This window comes from Idiotropiscis lumnitzeri, chromosome 10 (assembly GCF_059441095.1).
Source record: "Idiotropiscis lumnitzeri isolate Australia: NSW breed Sydney's pygmy pipehorse chromosome 10, RoL_Ilum_1.0, whole genome shotgun sequence".
NCBI classification, from domain to species: domain Eukaryota; kingdom Metazoa; phylum Chordata; class Actinopteri; order Syngnathiformes; family Syngnathidae; genus Idiotropiscis; species Idiotropiscis lumnitzeri.
The window spans coordinates 6,399,593-6,418,843 of record NC_142400.1 but is presented as its reverse complement, the minus strand read 5'-3'; the positions used below and the strand labels follow the sequence as shown (position 1 = coordinate 6,418,843).

At 41.4% G+C, this 19,251-nt stretch overlaps 4 protein-coding genes across 4 annotated transcripts; 1 reads left to right on the top strand and 3 right to left on the bottom strand.

Annotated features, from left to right (window-relative positions):
- Positions 1-1,155: 1,155 nt before the first annotated feature.
- Positions 1,156-9,675, top strand: plekhf2 (pleckstrin homology and FYVE domain containing 2). Its single transcript, XM_088306414.1, has 2 exons — positions 1,156-1,372; positions 5,774-9,675. Exon 2 carries the CDS (start codon positions 5,785-5,787, stop codon positions 6,511-6,513), a length of 729 nt encoding a protein of 242 aa, XP_088162540.1. The 5' UTR covers positions 1,156-1,372; positions 5,774-5,784; the 3' UTR covers positions 6,514-9,675.
- Positions 9,676-9,828: 153 nt separating this feature from the next.
- On the bottom strand, positions 9,829-15,415 carry wdr73 (WD repeat domain 73). Its single transcript, XM_088306411.1, has 8 exons — positions 15,278-15,415; positions 14,429-14,496; positions 12,513-12,601; positions 12,240-12,328; positions 12,085-12,152; positions 11,847-12,008; positions 10,746-11,090; positions 9,829-10,544 (listed from the first exon to the last, which is right to left on the bottom strand). Exons 1-8 carry the CDS (start codon positions 15,334-15,336, stop codon positions 10,294-10,296), a joined length of 1,131 nt encoding a protein of 376 aa, XP_088162537.1. The 5' UTR covers positions 15,337-15,415; the 3' UTR covers positions 9,829-10,293.
- pdcd7 (programmed cell death 7) lies at positions 12,608-15,366 on the bottom strand. Its single transcript, XM_088306410.1, has 2 exons — positions 15,278-15,366; positions 12,608-14,496 (listed from the first exon to the last, which is right to left on the bottom strand). The coding sequence occupies exon 2, from the start codon at positions 14,370-14,372 to the stop codon at positions 13,077-13,079; it is 1,296 nt and encodes a 431-aa protein (XP_088162536.1). The 5' UTR covers positions 14,373-14,496; positions 15,278-15,366; the 3' UTR covers positions 12,608-13,076.
- A 749-nt stretch (positions 15,416-16,164) lies between the features above and the next one.
- On the bottom strand, positions 16,165-18,380 carry cfap418 (cilia and flagella associated protein 418). The gene is made up of 6 exons (XM_088306415.1): positions 18,104-18,380; positions 17,870-17,963; positions 17,425-17,489; positions 17,283-17,348; positions 17,093-17,188; positions 16,165-16,799 (listed from the first exon to the last, which is right to left on the bottom strand). Exons 1-6 carry the CDS (start codon positions 18,232-18,234, stop codon positions 16,640-16,642), a joined length of 612 nt encoding a protein of 203 aa, XP_088162541.1. The 5' UTR covers positions 18,235-18,380; the 3' UTR covers positions 16,165-16,639.
- Between the last annotated feature and the right edge of the window lie 871 nt (positions 18,381-19,251).

Below are 19,251 nucleotides of genomic sequence, written 5' to 3'. Positions count from 1 at the left end.
GGCCCTGGAGGTTCTGGGGGATGAGAGGAAGGCGGCTAGGCTGGAGGAGCTTGACAGATGGGTGTGTGCGTGCGCGTGCGCGAGCACGCGCAAACTCACGGTCCACTGGCTGGCCTCTGAGTCACGTTTGAGTGTGCAGTGATGTCATCTTTGTTTGGACTTGCGTGTCCGAGCAAGAAAGCAGGCAGGCAGAGGGTGGGGGTGTATTGTGGGAGATGTTTCATCAGATGCGCATGTATGTATTTTTACATTCTTACATGTATTTTATATGAGCCACAAAGTGCAAACGGGTGTTTCTAACCTATACCACTTATCCTCGCTAGAGGTGCAGGTGAGCTGAAGTATATCCGAGATGACTTTTGACAAGAGGCAAGGTTCACATTTAATGGGTTGCCGGCTAATCACAAATTTTGTCATATTGCAAGAGAGTGGGTTTAAGTCCTTGTAAAGTGGGGGGAAAGCCTTGTAAATTAGATCACAGAGAAGAGTGGTCGTGCCTTCAGACACGTGTCATTGAGGTGGCCAAATGGGTCCCCCTAGAATCTTGGGGTGTGACACCAAAACTATCCATCCATTCTTTATTTGTACCGCTTCTCTTCACAAGGGTTGCAAAGTGGTAACACATTGTAATAAATGGTAATAATTATTGCCATTCATGTAAATTCCAAATTATTGGTCCGTACTTCTGATAGTGTTTGGGCCAATTCAACTGCACGTCTAAGTGTATTAATGGCCATCTATTAATTTCCCTGAGGGATGATGATTTGAAATACAATTATTTTGAGTTATAAGCATGGTCGTGGGACGCATTAAAATTGCATCTCAAGGTACCACTTGTATTTGAAATATTCAATCCTTTTGGATTATTTTCATGGAAAATGTGGAATTGCAGGAAAAGTGGAGATTTGAGGGATGAGGGAAATAATTCCCAATATTTCTTGAATGAGATGAACATTTTGAATTTGAAATGGTTTGAGTGGGTGGAGAAATGTGGGAGTTGTCGAACTTCGGAAATGTGCAGAATAATGTTAATAATAATGTTTAATAATTAATAAAAAAAAATTGGTGTTGATAAAACATATTAATGCTCATCCGCTGCACACGCCTGATTTAACGAGCTTTGTGATTTCCGACCCTTGGGTGTACATTGAAGGCATCGCGTTGCTCGGCTGCCATGTTGTTGTGTGTTTTTTCCCCCCTAATCCTCCAGGCAGGCGGAGGCTTGTGGTGTTGCGTTTGTGTCTACTCTGCTCCACTTTCACGGACGCTTTCTGATGGCAACCGCTGTTCTGCTCGCTCCATCCGCCGAACACTTTATATTTTATTAGTCACCGGAAAACAACGCGACAGAGAGAGAAAAAAAGAGCGTGTGGTACGTACTTTTAATGTTTGAACAAAAAAAGTTACTTGAGTGTTGTGTGTGTCATAGTAATGTTTACTAGCTTGGCTGGTTAGCGTTGACTTTTTTTCAGCGGAGCTCCAGTGTTTATCCACCTTGTGAACTTTGCACGGTCGATATCTCTCACTGATATAAAATGGATCAATAGCTTGTAGTTTGGGGTTGAAAAGTTAAAAATTAAAAAAAAAAGTCAACCCCAAACCGCGATAGAGGCGAATAGCTAACTTTCTGTCGAGGCTAGGCTAGCCAGCGAGGCTAGGCTAACCTTAGCAACAGTTGGTCTAAGTTGGACGTCAAATTCCAAGTTTTCAGTTTATATCCGTTCAATAAACGTGTCATTTAAAATTAACAAAGTTGCGTTAAGGTTGGTTTAAAAGTGCTTATTGGGAAGTACTTAATTTGAAGTTTCATTTAATTTGAGGCCAGAGTGGTACGCTCGTCGTGGTGAGCACCTCTGCCTCACAGTTCTCAAGTTCTGGGTTCGAATCTCGGCTTCCGGTGTAGAGTTTAATGTAAGACTCGAAATTGGACAGAGGTGAGAATGGCAGTGTGGATACTTGTCTATATGTGCTCGGACAATTTGGCTATCGTTAAAAATATGAAAATGCTTTTGAAGTTTAGCGAAAGTGTGACCTAGTCTCCTGCTGAGTCGTCTTCCTGTTTCAAAAGGGAAGTTGCAGCTCATCGAGTTGCATTGGGGGGGGGGGAAAGTTGTACCTCTTCTCGGGAGCCGGAGTGGCATGGTCTGCTAAGCTACTTAGCATCCACAAATATGCGTCCTACAAAGAGGTTTATTTTCAACACATCCTTTCCAATCACTTCTAATAGTTCCCATTAGGACCAATGAGACTTCACATACATCGTTGGTGTCGAGCTTAATTTTTGTACCTCCAAAATCATCACTTTTCAGGAAAACCCCCAAAATTGGATTGAATTACAAAGCATGTTGCTTTCAATAATGAAAATGTTGACAGTGAATAGGTTATTTCTATTTCCATTGTTGGGGAAAAATACTTGAATTCTGAAGAAATTTGGAAAGTGTTATGTTCAACATTAGAGTTTAGACTCTTTACTGACTTAGAATTTCAGAAAGATGAGGAAAAGTTCCGTTTAAATATAGAATATCATTTAAAGTCATTGTCTCGAATCTCTGTGGTTGTGAAGAACTTTTAATGTGGTCATTTTACAACTTAGTTGACTCTAAAACTAATTTGTGTTCAATAAACAGTTGTGGGGAAACTCAGCTGTACGTGTTATGAGCGTGTTGGTACTGCAGGCAAGGAGGGCGAGGCGCTCCTCAATGATTTACCTGATCATCTGCCTCCCCCACCCTGCACCTTTTTCCTTCCCAGCACAGTTCCTTGTGTAATCATAATCCAATATGTCAGTGTGTATAAATGGCTGCAGATTACCAGGCGTCACCCGTCGTCCACGGTGCAGTATGTTTACAAAGTGTACAAGTAACACTTTAAGTGTGTGAGGGGGGGCTGTGAATTAGCAAATGCCAAACAGCAAATTTGCACGAGGGCTTTTTGAGTTCATAATAAATGAATAAACAATATATTTTGTTATTGCTGCTGGCGTTGTGTTCAAAAGGCATCACTAAAGATTAGTATTTGCTTTGGGGGATGATTTTCTCTACCCGGAGGTAATAATTTTCACAATGTGACCAAGGTATTCATTCAACAAAATGTTTATCAGTCGTAGACGGCAATGACAGTGATTCATAACCACAGAAAAGAACAAACCCATTATTAGGCCTGTCAATCAGAGGTGAACATTTTTCCGACAGCATATTGTTGCGTGGTGTACCTAATCAAGTGACCTGTGATTTGTCATATTGACGCATAGAAAAACCAGGATGGATTCCGACAAGATCCTGTATTCAGTCCAGGATGATCCAAAGACACGTTTGGACATGTGTCGGCCAATCAGACGACTTGATTGTCGATCTGTGTTACGACTTGACGCAAATTAAAAAAGGGAAAAGAAAAAGTGCTCGCGGACAAAATAGTTTGTCTGAAACACGCCTTCAATCTCAACATTGATCGGAATAACGCAAGAAAGTTATGTAATACTTAAAATGCTTCTTCAGGCTCTTTTCAGAAGTTTGATCAAAATCTAACCGTGTGGAGCTGATATTGAGATTAGCGAGCCTTTAAATTTAGCCATGCTCCGCCTATGAGCACTTACGAAAATGCTGTTGTCTCTCGTAAATCTCATTTGCAAGGTTCAAATTCTTCATTTTCAAATTCATTTTTAATTGAACTTCAAACGTCAAAAAGTTTGAAGACTGAAACAGAGGCCGATGGCCGTTTTCAAGCCCTTCTTGATAACTCATCTTAAAATTTAAATCGCCAGTAACTCAACCGTTTGAAAATTCAGCCCTCAAAGGTTTCACTTAAAAATTGGTAGATATGACAAAAAAAAAATCTGAAGAAGCCTTGCCCTTGACTCTGGAAATCTGCCATTTTGGTTTGAGCCATTATTTTAGGGTCATTTCATTTAGTCTGAAAGTAACCAAATTTCAATCATTTTAAACGAGACCAAATTATTAAATGTACTAGGAGAGGCGTTTTAAAAGTTGTACGGTTGAAGTGAAAGTTTGCTCACAATCCTGATGAGTCGGAAGCAAATTGTCAATCTCGAGGTTTTGTTGTTGTGGTTGTTGTTAATTCCGATTATTACGCATCGCGACATGATGCTCTCCCAGCTGCGCCTCTGCCATTGATGTGAGCTGATGCTGCAGAAGAAGCCATTAAAGACAAAATTCAAACCACTGACGGCGTGACAGCAAGCTGCTTAGAAGGCCTTAAGTGACTCCGGCTCGTTAATGAATTACGCGTTTATCTATAAAACGGCAAAAATTTACTTCAAAGACATTAATTACGACTGTGGATTTGCAAAACTAAAAAAAAAACCCAAACAAAACAATAATCCTTTCTTGCTCTTTAGTCCCTTTTGCGTTTAAAGCAATTTCACCGTAAGAAGTGACAGCGGATGCAAATCAATAATTGCTTCCCGCGTTATCGCCCGACCGCACGTTTTCCGTGCGAAGCGGCCAAAGTTGCAGAAAGCCTTCTCAACAAGCCTTTTAAAGGCTGCCCGTGTGGCGTATTCCGAGCTGCTAATTATTCTTATCCCACCGCCGTGGCGTCTGTGGCTCTGTTGACACCTCGGATGTCCACGCTGGCGCCTCGTTAGCATGCACATGGCGCTCCTCATGTCAACCGAGCTTGTTTTTGATGTTTTATTGATCAGTGGGCTAGTTTGAACACAAGTCTTGGAAAATGTTTAGCATAGCTAATTAGCGTTGTTTACTCGTTCCGATCATAACATAAAATCGAGTAAACTCCCATTTATTGCTGGGGTACTTTCCGGATTTAACCCAATGAGTGAAAACCTGTGATGCATAAACTACACAAAAACATTAGTTACTTACTAAAACATACTTAAGTATTCACAATATATCCACCATTTTCAGTAAATAAAAAAAAAAAGGACTTGCTTAAGCAGTTCTCCAGATAAAAAAAAAAAAACCCAAGCATACTTCAAGCTGTTTGTTCGCCAAGGTCCCAAATGTGTGAGGCCTGCGAGGCGACCGCTCTGGTTTATTAATGTGCACGTCACTAGGGTGGCTGCACACGGCCGCGCTCATTAGCATAGCCGTTGCTAACGCGGCTTGCGTGGAATGCCAATGATCTGAACTGACCTGAAAATCTGCAAGTAAGTGATAAAAAAAACTGAGAAGTGACTTAAAATAACTCTGGTGTTTCTGATAAACCCGTACAAAGGTTTAGGATTAGTTAAAGATGCACCAAGTTGGCCGAAATGCACTACGTTTTGCCAAAATGAAGTTCTTCAGGTCACGTCATGATCATTCCCTGGCACCAAGATGCCACAAAATGGCAGCAAAGCATTACATGTATCTAAATGAAGCTCCTCAACTCACTTCGACGTGGTTCCTCTGCACCAATGTGCCATAAGTTGCAGCAAAGCCCTATTTTTGTCTAAATAAAGCTCCTTAACTCATGTCAACATCGTTTCTTGGTACCACAAGATGGTGGCAAAGCACTGCTTTGGTCAAAATGAAGCTTCTCAACTCGCCCCAACGTTATTCATTTGCACCAATGTGTCGCATGTAGCGGCTAAGCCCTACTTTTGTCTAAATAAAGCTCCTTAACTCACCCGAACATAATTGATTGGCATCACAAGATGGTAGGAAAGCCCTGCTTTGATCTACATTTTGACAGTGCTCACCTGCTCGGACCTGTTAAGTTTTTGTGTTTATTTGCATTCTGGAAATGGGCATGACAAGCTGGACTGGCAGTTTGCATGACATGACGTAACCCGACGTGTGGTTTGTGGGTGCAGGCCGGGCCAAGATGGTGGACCGCCTGGCCAACAGCGAGGCCAACTCCAAGCGCATCTCGGTGGTGGAGGGCTGCTTCGGGGCGGCGGGCCAGCCGCTGGCCATCCCGGGCCGCGTGCTGATCGGCGAGGGCGTCCTCACCAAGCTGTGCCGCAAGAAGCCCAAGGCGCGCCAGTTCTTCCTCTTCAACGACATCTTGGTCTACGGCAACATCGTGCTACAGAAGAAGAAGTACAACAAGCAGCACATCATCCCGCTGGAGAGCGTCACCATCGACACGGTGCCCGATGAGGGCGACCTGCGTAACGGCTGGCTCATCAAGACGCCCACCAAGTCCTTCGCCGTCTACGCCGCCACCGCCACAGAGAAGTCCGAGTGGATGAACCACATCGGGAAGTGCGTTCAGGAGCTGCTCCAGAAGAGCGGCAAAGCGCCAGTCGGTGAGCACGCCGCCGTCTGGGTACCCGACTCGGAGGCGACCGTCTGCATGAGATGCCAGAAGGTCAAGTTCACGCCCGTCAGCCGCCGCCACCACTGCCGCAAATGCGGCTTTGTGGTATGCGGGCCCTGCTCCGAGAAGAAGTACCTGCTGCCCAGCCAGTCGTCCAAGCCCGTTCGTGTCTGCCAGTTCTGCTACGGCCAGCTGATGGCTGGCGGGCGCTCTGACACCGTCTGCGGGCGCACCGGGGACTTTCGCGACGTCTCGGATGATGACGACGATGACGACGATAGCAGCGACTGAGGGGGCGTGCCTTCGGGGCTGATGTTGTTTGAACTGAGACTCTGCTCGCCACGTGCGGTTATCGCCGCCAGCTGGGTGAGGTAAAAGTCAATTACTAAAAGAATAAAGGCCTGTCATTTCGAGAAGTCGTCCTTTTTTGTTTGTTTGTGTTTTTTTTTTTTTTTAGGATTAAAAAAAGGAATTTGCTCAAGTCAAAAATTTTTTTTTTTTTTTTGCTTGGGGAGGTGGAGAAAATCTGTATTTAAAGTAAATTTTTACAGGAAAAAATTTAGCATTTTATTTCAAGAAAGTCATATTTTCGAGAGCAGCTATTTTCCCCTGAGAACTATTTTTTTCAAGAAATGGTATATTTGAGAGAAATACAAAAAAAAGTTAAAATATCAAGTGTAAAAAAATAAATAAAAATAAAGCGAAGAGTTTCCCTCAGAGGAAACAATGTTAGGTTTTTTCCTTTTTTTTCCTAGTCAGATTCTTTTCTTTTTTGTCCCCCCCCAAAAAAATTGAAGAGCAGGTGATTTCTTTGAAAAATAAAAACCTTTTGTTTTCAAGAAGTTGTAATTGTTGTTTTACGAGAGAAATCGATGTTGGATCATTTTCCCCCAGGTCTTTTTTTTTGCAAATAGAAAAGTTTTTTTTTGTTTTTTTTCCCAAAATAAAAAATATTTTTAGTTTATTATAAATTTAGTTTTTTTATTGTTATGATTTAAACTGAGATTTGCCGCAACCCCAAGTCATAGTCCTTAGGTCTTAAATTTGAATTTTTCAAGAAAAGTCGGATTTGTTTCATGAGAAAATCATTTTCTTTTTCAAAAAACAGTATTGAAAAAAACTTCGTCTTTAATTGTTGAAACAATACGTTTTTCTTATCGTCATTGTTTTTGCTTTTTCAGTATTTTCTGTATATTCTCTACAAGATGATGTCGTCGCATGGCTACTTAAGAGTGGCTAACACCCGCGTGCCTCCACTTTCGTCGTCTTTGTGCCTCGTACAACACACTAAACGCCTCCCCACACGGAGTGGAAAAAAAATTTGGTGCTTGCCAAATGTCATCTTGGCAACCGTTTCCATGGCTACACCCAGGGTTCTAAATTAACTTTTTTGAAACATTAGCCAATGCGCCTGGTGACTTTCTAAAGTTAGTAGCCAATATGAATTTCCATTCACCTGAACTGCTTACCACTAGTCAATTTTTAATATATTTTTTTTAAACTTCAGCTGCGCTGTTTTGATCTACCTCCCTCACACTCTTTGTTTCTCTTGCTGGTTGCACTCTACACTCTAACATTAAAATACCGGCATTCGCGCTGCCAATGGGCGTATTAGTGTCATTATGTAGCATTACATCATCGTATTGCATTATTTAACCCACCCGATTCTGACGCTGATGTTGTTTGCGTTCAAGTTTGAGGCTTGACGTGGGAGGTAGCGTCAAACTCGTCAAACGTGGATTCTGTGAACGTATACACGTCATGCCACCTCCATTGCGCTATATCTAATTGGAATTGTTGCACTGAGGAGGCATTTCGAGCGCAGTTAAGCCCCACTTGTGATCAGCGCCAAGTGCTCCCTCACACTCTCAGCGATGTTCTTTGAGTGGGCGGACGAGGCACCGTCACGGAACTCGATGCCCACACATATATCGGACTGATACAATTGATTTTAGCCCACATTTAGCGACTTGGCAGGTGTTAAATTAGAACCTTGGCTACAACATTTATTTTAGTTTGTATTTTTGTTAAAGGTGACAAGTGCAAAAAGCTTTTCTAATTTGTGGCTACTCAATGACTAATCAAACGAATGTACATTTCTTTTCACGTGACTTTTTCATTGTCAGATTTCAACTGTCATCTCAGATTATGATTTTCTTTACTTGAGAATCTAATTTAGAGGATGGCACCTTTTTTTGTGGAAAATTTATTTTGATCTTTTAACAAAAAAAAAAAGCCTTTACTTGAGGTTATGTCTTTTTTTTAGTAAAAAGGATTGTGACTTTCTATCAAAATGACTCTTCTGATGATATTTTTTATTCTTTCTTCAAAAATCAAATTTGCAACTTTTTTTTCATCAAAAACAAATCTTGAAAACTCCCCATCAGCTTTTTGTTTGATTACAATTTACAACAAAATGACTACTCTCCTATTAGATTTTTCCCAAAAGAAAAAAAAAATGCTTATTCTCGTTAGAATTTAAAATTACAATTTAAAAAGACATTTCTTTAGATTGCTCTCAAACAAAAAAACTTATTTTTCTTTCAAATAAATTAGACATATATTTACTTATGTTTTAGACAGATGACATTTGACACTTTTATTGAGCAAATTATATTATCCAAAAAAACACTTAAGAATATAATTTAATTTTACTCTAAATAATGACTACATATTGTCACACTACGACATTACTCTGAAAAATGACTTTTCTTCTCATTATGGCACTTTTCCTCCAGAAAACTGATGCGCTAAAAAAAGGAACTATTCTCAAGGAATATTTTTCTGAAAAATATTTGAAAAAATCTTTTGTAAGACTATTTTTGTAGCTTCTAATATAATTGGAACGTCATACTCAAACAAAATGAGTTTGAAAGCGGCTAAAGAAAGGGATTTTTGTTTTTAATTTAACATTTGTTTCAGACAAATGTGATGTGGGGCACTCCGGTGATTCTTGGGTGCTCTTATGTTTTTTTTTTTTCTGTTTTGTTGTCTGTTAGATGTCTTAAAGGACCATGATAGCAGTTCAAATCCACTTGTGAGTGCTTTTATGATTATCAATTTTAATAGTGAGCTGTGTTATAAATTTGATACACTAACTGCTGCCGTGCTTCCTGAATGCTGCACCAATGAAATTTCATCTTCGTTCCCTTCCAAAGCTGCCCTTCTTGCGGCTTTGGAGCTTCAAGACATGGCTGATTTTGCTTGGAATTGTTTGTGTTTGTCTTTTCAATGTTTAAAGATGTCTAGAAAAAAGGGCTTCAATCAGAATGTAACTTTGAGATTCATGATCACTACTAAGTGCATTAATTCTTGTACGCATTAGCGAATGTGTTATGACCTCTCTTCTTGTTTTAAAGAAAAAAAAAAAGTAAAATCTATGAGTTGCTTGTTTGACTTTTTATTGCACTGATTAGATGAGACCTTAACATGAAAAAGGTTTAAATTTCCTCACATCATGGTCGTGGGTTTTTATTTATCCAGTGTCTTATTTCAAATTTTCATCCTTCCAACAAATTATACCCAAAAGAATATCACATACTTAAAAAGGCTATGAAACTTCCATATGGTAGTTATGGAAAAGAAACAATGACAAATGCATACAAGTAAAGATTCACAAGTTTTATTAGAATAAAAAAAATAGCACTTTTTCCACATTCAAGCACTTTAGAGCAGTAAAAATGAGTGTGGTTTGACAGGCAATTGACGAAAGCCAGCAGCTAAACCATGGCTGTCTATAATTACCTGCAAGTGAAGCCAACGGCGGCCATCTTGTGTTGCCACCTGCTCAGCACCAATATTGAATACATATTTCTTCACTGAGTTTTCACGTTATTTTCTTTCTCTACGGCATCTAGCGTAATCTTGTACCAACAAGTCTTGAGAGAAAATCTCAAATTCATATTTCATCACCAACAAATTCCTCTGAGTGAAACTCACAACAGGTTGTCAGACCCCGTGAAGAGTTAAATGAAAGCAAATGCCGCCAGGGCAAAATGTAACCATGAACCTCTGTAAGTCACAAATCTGCAGTCAAGGTTATTATATACATCCGTGGCTTTAGCCTGCATGTCACCTGGCGTCCGATTGGTGAATCCAATCCCACACGTGCAGCGATGCGTCAGTGGCGGCAGACACGAGTGTCCTGGATTCTTTGGGATGGCAAAGGTGACAAGTGACTGCGACAGCGCCATCATCTTCCGCTTGACTGGAAGACCTCGGAGAACACACGGCGTGGCCGCGGTGCTCGAAAAGCGGAAGCGCGTCTTGGGGTTCCGACCCCCACGAGGATGTGTCATAGATTTGGACCACACCGCTGAAACCTGAAAATAAGAATGCGAAGTTGAAAAGTTTATGACATTTGATTCGCATGAGAAAGGAATGGAAATCTAAATTGTCAAAACATAACTATCCTTGCCTTGGTTGTCACATTAGTGAGCATGGCTTACAATCTAAATAAATATTTTTAAAAAGCACTTTAGCAAATGTGGGGAAATCAAATCCTCAGAATTTCTTACGCTGACCTGACACAGAGATGACGTCATCCAGCGCCGGCGCCCACGACACGCTGACGTCACCCAGGCCGCGATGCGGTGAACACGCCGCAAGCTGAGCCCGACACGTGACGCTCGCCGGGCTCCTTAAGTCGGACACCACCGCCCGCCCGGATGACGACAAACGGACAAGCCTGCACTCGGATGCATCCGCCCACCACACGGCGGAATCGGGCGTCGAGGGAGCAGGCGCCAGTTGAGGAGGGGACGAAGTCCGCGTGTCCACGGTGAGAACGTCGCCGTTGGCGCAGGCGGCCAGGAAGACGTCGTTGCTGACAAAGTGGAAACTGGTGAGACGCTCCTCGCAGGCGGACGCTGTTCGGACAAAAGCAAACAGAAACTTATCAGGGAGCGCTTCCTGTTGTCATAAAGAAAATAGAAAAACACTTTCAATTCTAACAAGTCTGCTTGAAAAAGAAAAAAAAAAAAGACCCATTCATTCCAACTGTTGTCAAACCAAAAGCATATTTTGCCATTTTGTTTCTTTAAAGCAAAAAATATACAAATTATTTCCCCAAGTATTTTTCAATTAAAAAAAAATATATATATATATATTTTTGGCGATGAGATAGAACTTTCCACAAACTTTTGAAATTGTTTTTCCTCCCATCTGTAAAGATGGCCAATAAAAAATAAATGGAAATAAATCTAGTATTATTCTTTTTAAAAAACTGCTCGGTATTCATAGCAATAACTTAGGGATTATATAAAAAAATAGAAATAAAAGGGACCTCGGATGAGCGGAGAAGTCCAGTAACCTTTGGTGTGGTGTCTACCATGAATGCAGTATGAACTGGATTGGACCTTCTGTAAATGTCCAACTATTTAATACGATTTTTGTACTTTTTAGAACTTGCGTCCTCAAACAAGGAACTGAAAGGCAAAATTCACGGGGACTTTTCTAGTCTTGGTTGTAACCTGCTGGTGACTCTTTAAAAATCAGTGGCGACTTCCCGGGCAAGGCTTCGAACAATATTTTGAGGGGGGTTGGGCCACTGAGCTTTAAGTGTCACCCTGAGGTAGCAACAGTGATTCAGACACACGCAATTAACCAGCCTGTCAAATATTTACCAAGCTGGTAGAGCGTCTGTCCTGTGGTCAGCTGCGTCAGCCTGATGTCACCGCCCCGGCACCCGTGAAGAACTTCCGGCTGCGGCGCGAGTCGGGCCGCCATCTTCACGCCACCTGTGCTTCCCTTCGAACCGTGGACGCTCGCCACCTTTGCGATGATGTCTGACGCACGCAAAACCAGTTCATGACTAAGTCATGACAACTGTAAATAGTTTGGATGACATCATCGGGTACGAACCAGTGTCATCGCCCCCGAGGTTCCACACCTGCACATCTGAGGTCAGTCCGTCGTTGGTCACAATTAGCCTTTCAAAATAAAAGAGCAGCAGCACAAACAGAGTCACAGGTTTGAACTGAAGACAGAAAATGTTGGAGTCGGGACTTTCGGCTCACCTCGTTCCCGGGACGTGTTTAAGATCGCTGACAGGGCCGGGAGAAAAGCCACCGTGGAGCACTTTGAAATCCCGCTCGGCGCAGAGACCCTGAATGCATCATCGTCATCATGAATTAACACACAAACAGGAACAAACACACAAATGTAGATATGCAAAAGAACAAGCATATACACAACGATGACGCACACAAGAATATGGCCACTCACACATTTTCATTAAAAAAAAGACCACAGCCCACAGGCTGCATTATTATTACAATCGGTTTATTTACCTTGTTTTCTTCAGCAAAGAGCTTTCGAGGTAAAGACAGCTCCAAAATTTCATTTTTTGTGGACTTGTTGTAACCTGCCACACAGATGGCTGTAGACATAAAAATAAGCAGTTACATTTGCATGATGTGGGGGGGAACCAGTGTCGAACTATCACGTGAAGTTAAAAAAATATATATAATAGAAGGCATACAGCGCCCTCGTGTGGACCAGAATACTACTGCAACAACAAATTGCTGATATAATATTTTGCTCCTTAATTATACAAATGAATTCCCGCAAAAAATGTGGTTTAAAAAAAATTTATTTGAAGAATGTGCCAGAAAAGTTAAAAAATTATTCGAAACATATGGATTAAAAAATGGTGAATGGTGCATAAATAAAATCGGGGGGAAATAATGAGGAAAAAGAATACAGAATACATTTTTGTATTTTTTTTAAAAAACGTTTTTAATCTGATTCATTGATGAATGGATTAGTAAAATAATTGCTAGTAGATAACGGTGATAATAAGTCACAAAGAGGCAAAGAAAAAGCTAAAAAACAAAAACATGAATTGGTTGTTATTAGTCCACCAGAGCGACTGCCCAGGCCGGGTTGGAGGGCGGCTGGGGCAGGATCCACCCCGGCGGGATCGTCGTCCCGTCACAATGATCATCCGGCACCAGGAAAACATCCCACTGTCGGCGTACGTGAAGCAAAGCGTGCAGCGAGGATTCTGTTTGGGCGTAGTACTCCGTAAACGGCAGCAGGGCGGCGTCGACGGGCGCTTCCTCGCCGAAAAGCATGGCGTCCATTTTGTGCTTCTGCCGCCTCTCCCTGTCCTTTCTCAGCGCCCGCCGCTCTTCCTCCTGCACGCCGTCCAACATCACCGTCAGCGCCTTCTCCTCCGCCGTGTAGATGAGCGTCCTCGCCTTGATGACGCGCCGCAGTTCGTCCAGTTGCCGCTGGAACGCAGCGTCCTCGTCCTCCCCGGTGGTCACGCCTCTACGGGCGGCGGCGTCTTTACGCAGGCGCCGTAGCTTCTCCAATGAGCGCAGGACGTCCAGCATCCGCTTGATGTCACTCTGCTTCTTGCGCACCTCGCAGAGGACCGAGTCGGCCGCCACCTTCAGCTCGCGCTCCTTCTTCTCCTCTTCCACCTGGTGGATTTGTCGCATCCGCCACTTGTCCACGGCGCTCTCCTTCTCGACTCGCCGCACCTCCCGCTCGGCTTGGAACACCTCCGCTTTTCGTCTACTTTTCAGCCGCCGCTCTCGCACCCGAGCCACATGCCGCTTTTTAGCTTCAAATCCGTCTGCCAGACTTGACAGTTTATCCTGGAGGTCTCGTTTTAGATGCAAGGCATCCCCGTAAGAGGCGGCCCAGGCGGCGCCATCCTCGTGAAGGTTGTTTGTGAGGCTTTTGCAGGACTCGGACAGCCGGGAAGCGAGACAAGCGGCGTCGCGTAAGACGACTCCAAAATCTGGACGACATTGCAACTGTGGCGTTCCAGCGTCTTTTGTAGTTTCTCTGGATCTTCTTTGTAAGAAATTACTGAGCCATTCCTCATCCTGCTTCTGTTGGAGAGTTTTTTCATCCATGGGAGACTCAGGAAAAAGCTCACTAGTTGCCTGGAAGTCAGTTTTTGACGGATTCCAGTTAAAACTCTGGACGACTGGTGGATACGTAGGAATAGGAGGTGGAACGTTGGGGAAGTAGCCAGGAGGAGGTTGCGGAGGTGGGAAAATGCAAGGGAATCCAGGAGGAGGATGATTGGAGGATATTTCGTACCCATAGCTGCTCGGCATGCTTCCGCCAGTGGGGTAGTGGCTAGGATTTGGGTTATGCCCAGGCGCACCGGGGCCATATGTCCAGTCCATTTTTAATATTATTTTTTAAAACAATCAAAAGGGCTTTAGCAAATGGATTTACTCACTTTTCCCTGATGTCCACTCAATGACTCGGGTGGGAAACTCGAGCTGATACACATGCAGGTCTCTGTACCTGTACAACACAGGCAAGACAGGATTATGATCTTTTTAACCTCACAGCTTTAATCAGAAATATATTCATATATATATTATTCAATTGCATTAGCTTTGAGGAGAGACTGAAGACATTTAAAAGTCATCCAAAAAAGCAAATAGCATGAACGGAAGCCAGCCGAATTACGAAATATGTGAAGTTAGAGCATAGGATGTTCTTATGAGAGATTTAAGATTGGAAACAGTCATGATAAGCAATGATTTCTGAAATTGAGATTAATTCCGAGCGGAGTTGGAACTGTAAAGTCAGAGACGCGCCACGGTCTAAAATTAGCTCTTCAAAGAACCAAGCCAATGAATAAAAACTGGGCACAGAAAGAGATAAGATGCCTTTAAACGTGTTGTAACATAAGAATTCGTCATGGCAGGGCGATGCTTTGAAAAAGTGCCATCTTTCCAAGCACAGTTCAGACTGAAAAGCCGCTGATGACTTGTGGTGAGTAACGTTCACAGAAATAATTAAACGAAGCCTGCATCAAAGCGAATCGAGCCGAAATGAGCATTAGGTGCATTTTAAACCTGTTATGCTTCCAAATTTGGTTTAATGAAAGAAACATTCATTATGACTAGCTGCTTTGCAAAACGAACAATTCTGAGCGGAGTTCAACGTGCAAAGCCGCATAACTCATCGTGCTAACATTAGCACGCTGACTCGTTCGCATTTTCTCGCACTGTTCGTTTTTTAAGATAAAAAAAGCTTGTTCGTAAAGGTTGACAATTACACCTTTTTGGTGACTTACGTTTTTAACGTTTCGATGAACCAGTCGTCTATAACCACATCAAAATCGGAATCTTCCATCCCTTTCCTCGTGTTTATCTTTGTAGTCGTTCTTTTGAGTTCGCCTTCTTGGTTACAGCGCCACCAGCTGGACTGGCGTACGAAGTACCACTAAGTACATTGACATTTCATGAAATAATTCAAAGGTTTATGATCCATTTTGTCTACATTTTACCTAAAGGTATTTACGTAACGCCATAAATGTGTCTTTATTTAGCCATCTATGTCAGTGATGTGTAGTGATAGCCATGACAATTAAATGCCCTTCCAACAGATGGCAAAGCGTACATTTGAGTGTATGCAATTGTTGTCATTTAAACAAAAGAAACACGACCTGACTTGCATAGGAAAAGTCATTTTATGATTAAATTTAGTTAGATTTATTTTTAGTGCTGTCAAGTGATTATGTGTTTTCACTAATTCATCGGAAAAAAATTTCCAGAATTAATTGCGATTAATCAAATTTTTCAAATGCTATTTTTGTGAGGCCTGTCACGGATATTTAATTGAATAATATCTTGGAAGTAATGTAAAATCACCAAATATGAAGTACATTTTAAATCAAAGACTTTGATCCTTGAATATGAATTTATATACGATATCATTTTTGCAGGCATTTTCCTTTGAAACAATTCTCCCAAAAAAGCACATCACTCCAGTAGTGTTGGTTAAAACTGACTAAAATGTTCAACTGCATTAAAAAAAAAAATTTAATCTCCAGAGTTAACGCTTTCATTTTGACAGCCTTAATACTTGTCTATGCTTCTTGTGGCAATTTTGTCTTAATAAATGTCGTGGATATGAATTTTCAATTTGACACTCAATGTAACCACTTAGAGGACTCTAACCCGAGATTAAACATCTTTATATAGACAAATAAAAACAAAAATGTACATATTCTTAACCATATCAACAAGTAAAACCTTCAGTGAGATTCTCATGGGATCATTAAAAATCTCCAAAGATGAAAAAAATCTGGACGTAAATTATTTTATGAAACTCAGCAGTCACAGCTACTGTTTGGTTGACATGATTGGGTTGGAGAAGCAGCACAATTAGGTTTGTCTACTCTGTAGACGGGCCCCAAGCGTTTAGAAAGTGTTAATATTATACGTTACAATATTTTGTTCAACAGCATCTCATAATTGTCCGGTCTGTACAGGTGGCGTTGCCATGTTAATGATACACAACTTACACAAAGAGTCAAAGAAAAGGCAAAAAGTGGATATTTTTTGCTATTACCCAAAATAATTTTGCCATTCAGATCCTTATTGGAGGACAGCAAGTTGTGTACATCTTTTTGTGAGTAGTGTATGAAGACGATTTAGTCCGGGTGTCTTGCACACACCCATCTGAGCTGCGGCTGCAGCAACACGTCTGTGGCCTCCGATACGGTGAGCCAGCTGCATTGGCAAGCGTACGCTCGGACACCCTTCCTCTTCCTCAGTTTGAATCCCAGCTTCCCGTCGTCAGGCATGTTGTTCCTGCATGCACATATAAAAAAGTACATTTAATAGGATTGTCAAGTTTCAACACGAACACCAAAATAAAATTTTAAAACATACTTTTAGAATGATTTAAGTGGACTGTATTGCACATAAAAGTTACATCCAAATTGTAACTAAAATAAAAGTTATTAAGTACAGTTTGTAATTTCAACATAGCCTGCGTAAATGTACCGCACTTTACAATCACGGATCTAGTTGGAAGGGCATTATTCGTGCTCTGTCAACATCGCTAGCAAAGGTACAACTGTAAAACTGTGGTTCAGGTTCACCTGAGGAAGAGGTAATCGCATGACGAGTCCCACTCGCGGTCGTCAAACGTCAACACCCGGAAGTCGCAGGAGGTGCACCTCAGCTGGTCACATGACCTGTCCGCACATACCCTTTGGTCATTGCCGTTCAGAGCAATGTGTTTTTAATTACATTGTTACTCATAGTCAAAGATGAATTGGGTTTTGGAACCTCTTGGATGCGGCAGTTCCCACTCCTTTAGCCACGGCGCTCCCTCCGAGGTAAATGGGACAGCACCTGGATGGATGGAGGGAAGAGAGACATTAAACTCAAGATAGGCTTCCGAATATTTGGGCTGCCTCATTTAGCGCACTTTCTCCCTCCAGGTTGAGATTGAATCTGGTTGTTGTCCTCATGTCCTTTGGGGAGTGGCGCAATCTGAAATAAAACATGCAAAAATAGATCAAATCAAATCAATTAAAATTTGAGAGTTTAAATTCACGGCCGGTCATTTTAGAGCATTTTGGCATTTTCAAGAGCTAGAGGGATATTGTTTTCCATGATTATTTATATATACACAGAATCGACCAAATGCAGGAATAGACTTGCTCCGTTCACAGGGAAAAATGATAAATCAATAAAGAGCGGCTCCAAGGCCCTCCAAAATGTTGATTTTATTTTTTCATTATAAAAAAGAAAATTAGTCAACCATAATTTAACTGTGCAAATGTACAGGTTTTCTCACTGAATTTGAGTTGTTCAACGTTGTAGTGGCTACGATGTTTTAGGTATAAAATTTTTAATCCAAAAGGATTCACCCTATCTTGAGGTGCATCCCTGTGGTCTTCCTCCTGTAATTCCTCCAGGAGAGCATCGATGTCTTCAGTGATGCTTCTTATCTTCTGCCCACATCTGGTTGCACAAGGGATACTCATTAAGCTACGAAAGCCTCGCTATTATTAAACAACAACAAAAACTGATAAACATAGAAAAGCTACAATAATAGAACGTCATCACTGCTCATTAGCTTTAGCCACATTAGCACGGTTTACCCGACATTCCGGCGCTCGTCGTTGTCTTTACCGCACTTTCCGTCATTTTTGGAGCTGGCCAGGCTGACGGAAATGTTGTGACAAAACTTATTTTCCACCTCGTCCAACAGCTCGTCTAGGTCGTCGTCCATGGCGGCTATCTGTCCATTAGCTTCCGAAGCTAATTAAGACGCCATTACAACATTCAGCGTTGCTAAGTAACGTGATTATAAACGGACATGCACAGAAAATCCTTCGAAGTAAATCGCGCCGCTATTCTCTAACTTAGTCTTGACAAACTTACATTAAAAAAACAACATCATAGCATTAAGTACAAATAATAAATTCATTAAGGGCTCGTTTATTGGCTTTTTCGCAGTGTACAAAACAGGAAATTTACGTAATCATTTATTTTGAAAGTTTTAAAGGAAGTACGATCGTACCAGTTTAAGGAAGACACGCGACTTTGCTTTATTACACGGCGGAAATGCGCAACCAATCTTCAACCTATATAACGTCGCTAATCTATTTAAGTCGAGCAACTCTAACGAAAACAACGATAATAACGAAAACAAAAGGTAATTATCAATTCAGTAATAGTTAGTTTTCTTGCTTTTTCGTATCAAACAGTACTTGAAATCGTCGCGTACATTTGTTTTGAAAGTAAGTATGAAAGCAAGTCGAAACCAGCCAATTACAATGGTTAAAATATCCAATTCATAAAACATCTTGGGGGGGGGGGTGTAATCACGGAAGGGGAGCAAAAAATAGAAGTACAACCTAATAGCAAAAAAAGCGAAAATTCGTTGTCGGCAGGATTCGAACCTGCGCGGGGAGACCCCGATGGATTTCTAGTCTATCGTGTTGAAGATTACACATTATTTGATGGGTTGTTTAAATGTATTTTTCTTAGTATACTGCACAGCCGTATGGAAGAAGGAAGGTCAAACATTCATTTGGGAATTGTAGTTTACATTGTTACACAATACGTAGTAACTTTTTTCCCCCTTTTGATATATGTAACCTTTTTTTCCTTTTGACAAATACTCCATATGTAAACAATTTCGAAAAACAATACCCTAGAAAAACAAAACCCTAACAAACATGAACGATATAAAAAGTTATTAGAACTGAATAAAAAAAAAGACAAATGTCCAAAAGAAAAAAAA

Bases quoted from the DNA above. Each gene is read 5' to 3' on its own strand.
- plekhf2 (XM_088306414.1), top strand. From the start codon at position 5,785: ATGGTGGACCGCCTGGCCAACAGCGAGGCCAACTCCAAGCGCATCTCG.
- wdr73 (XM_088306411.1), bottom strand. From the start codon at position 15,336: ATGGAAGATTCCGATTTTGATGTGGTTATAGACGACTGGTTCATCGAA. The intron at 14,497-15,277 runs GTAAGTCACCAA...TGTGTTGTACAG, and splicing joins TTCATCGAAACGTTAAAAAC to GTACAGAGACCTGCATGTGT. The intron at 12,329-12,512 runs GTAAATAAACCG...TGATGCATTCAG, and splicing joins TCTTTGCTGAAGAAAACAAG to GGTCTCTGCGCCGAGCGGGA.
- pdcd7 (XM_088306410.1), bottom strand. From the start codon at position 14,372: ATGGACTGGACATATGGCCCCGGTGCGCCTGGGCATAACCCAAATCCT.
- cfap418 (XM_088306415.1), bottom strand. From the start codon at position 18,234: ATGGACGACGACCTAGACGAGCTGTTGGACGAGGTGGAAAATAAGTTT. The intron at 17,964-18,103 runs GTAAACCGTGCT...TTGTGCAACCAG, and splicing joins GACGAGCGCCGGAATGTCGG to ATGTGGGCAGAAGATAAGAA. The intron at 16,800-17,092 runs GTGAACCTGAAC...ATGTGCATGCAG, and splicing joins TGCGATTACCTCTTCCTCAG to GAACAACATGCCTGACGACG.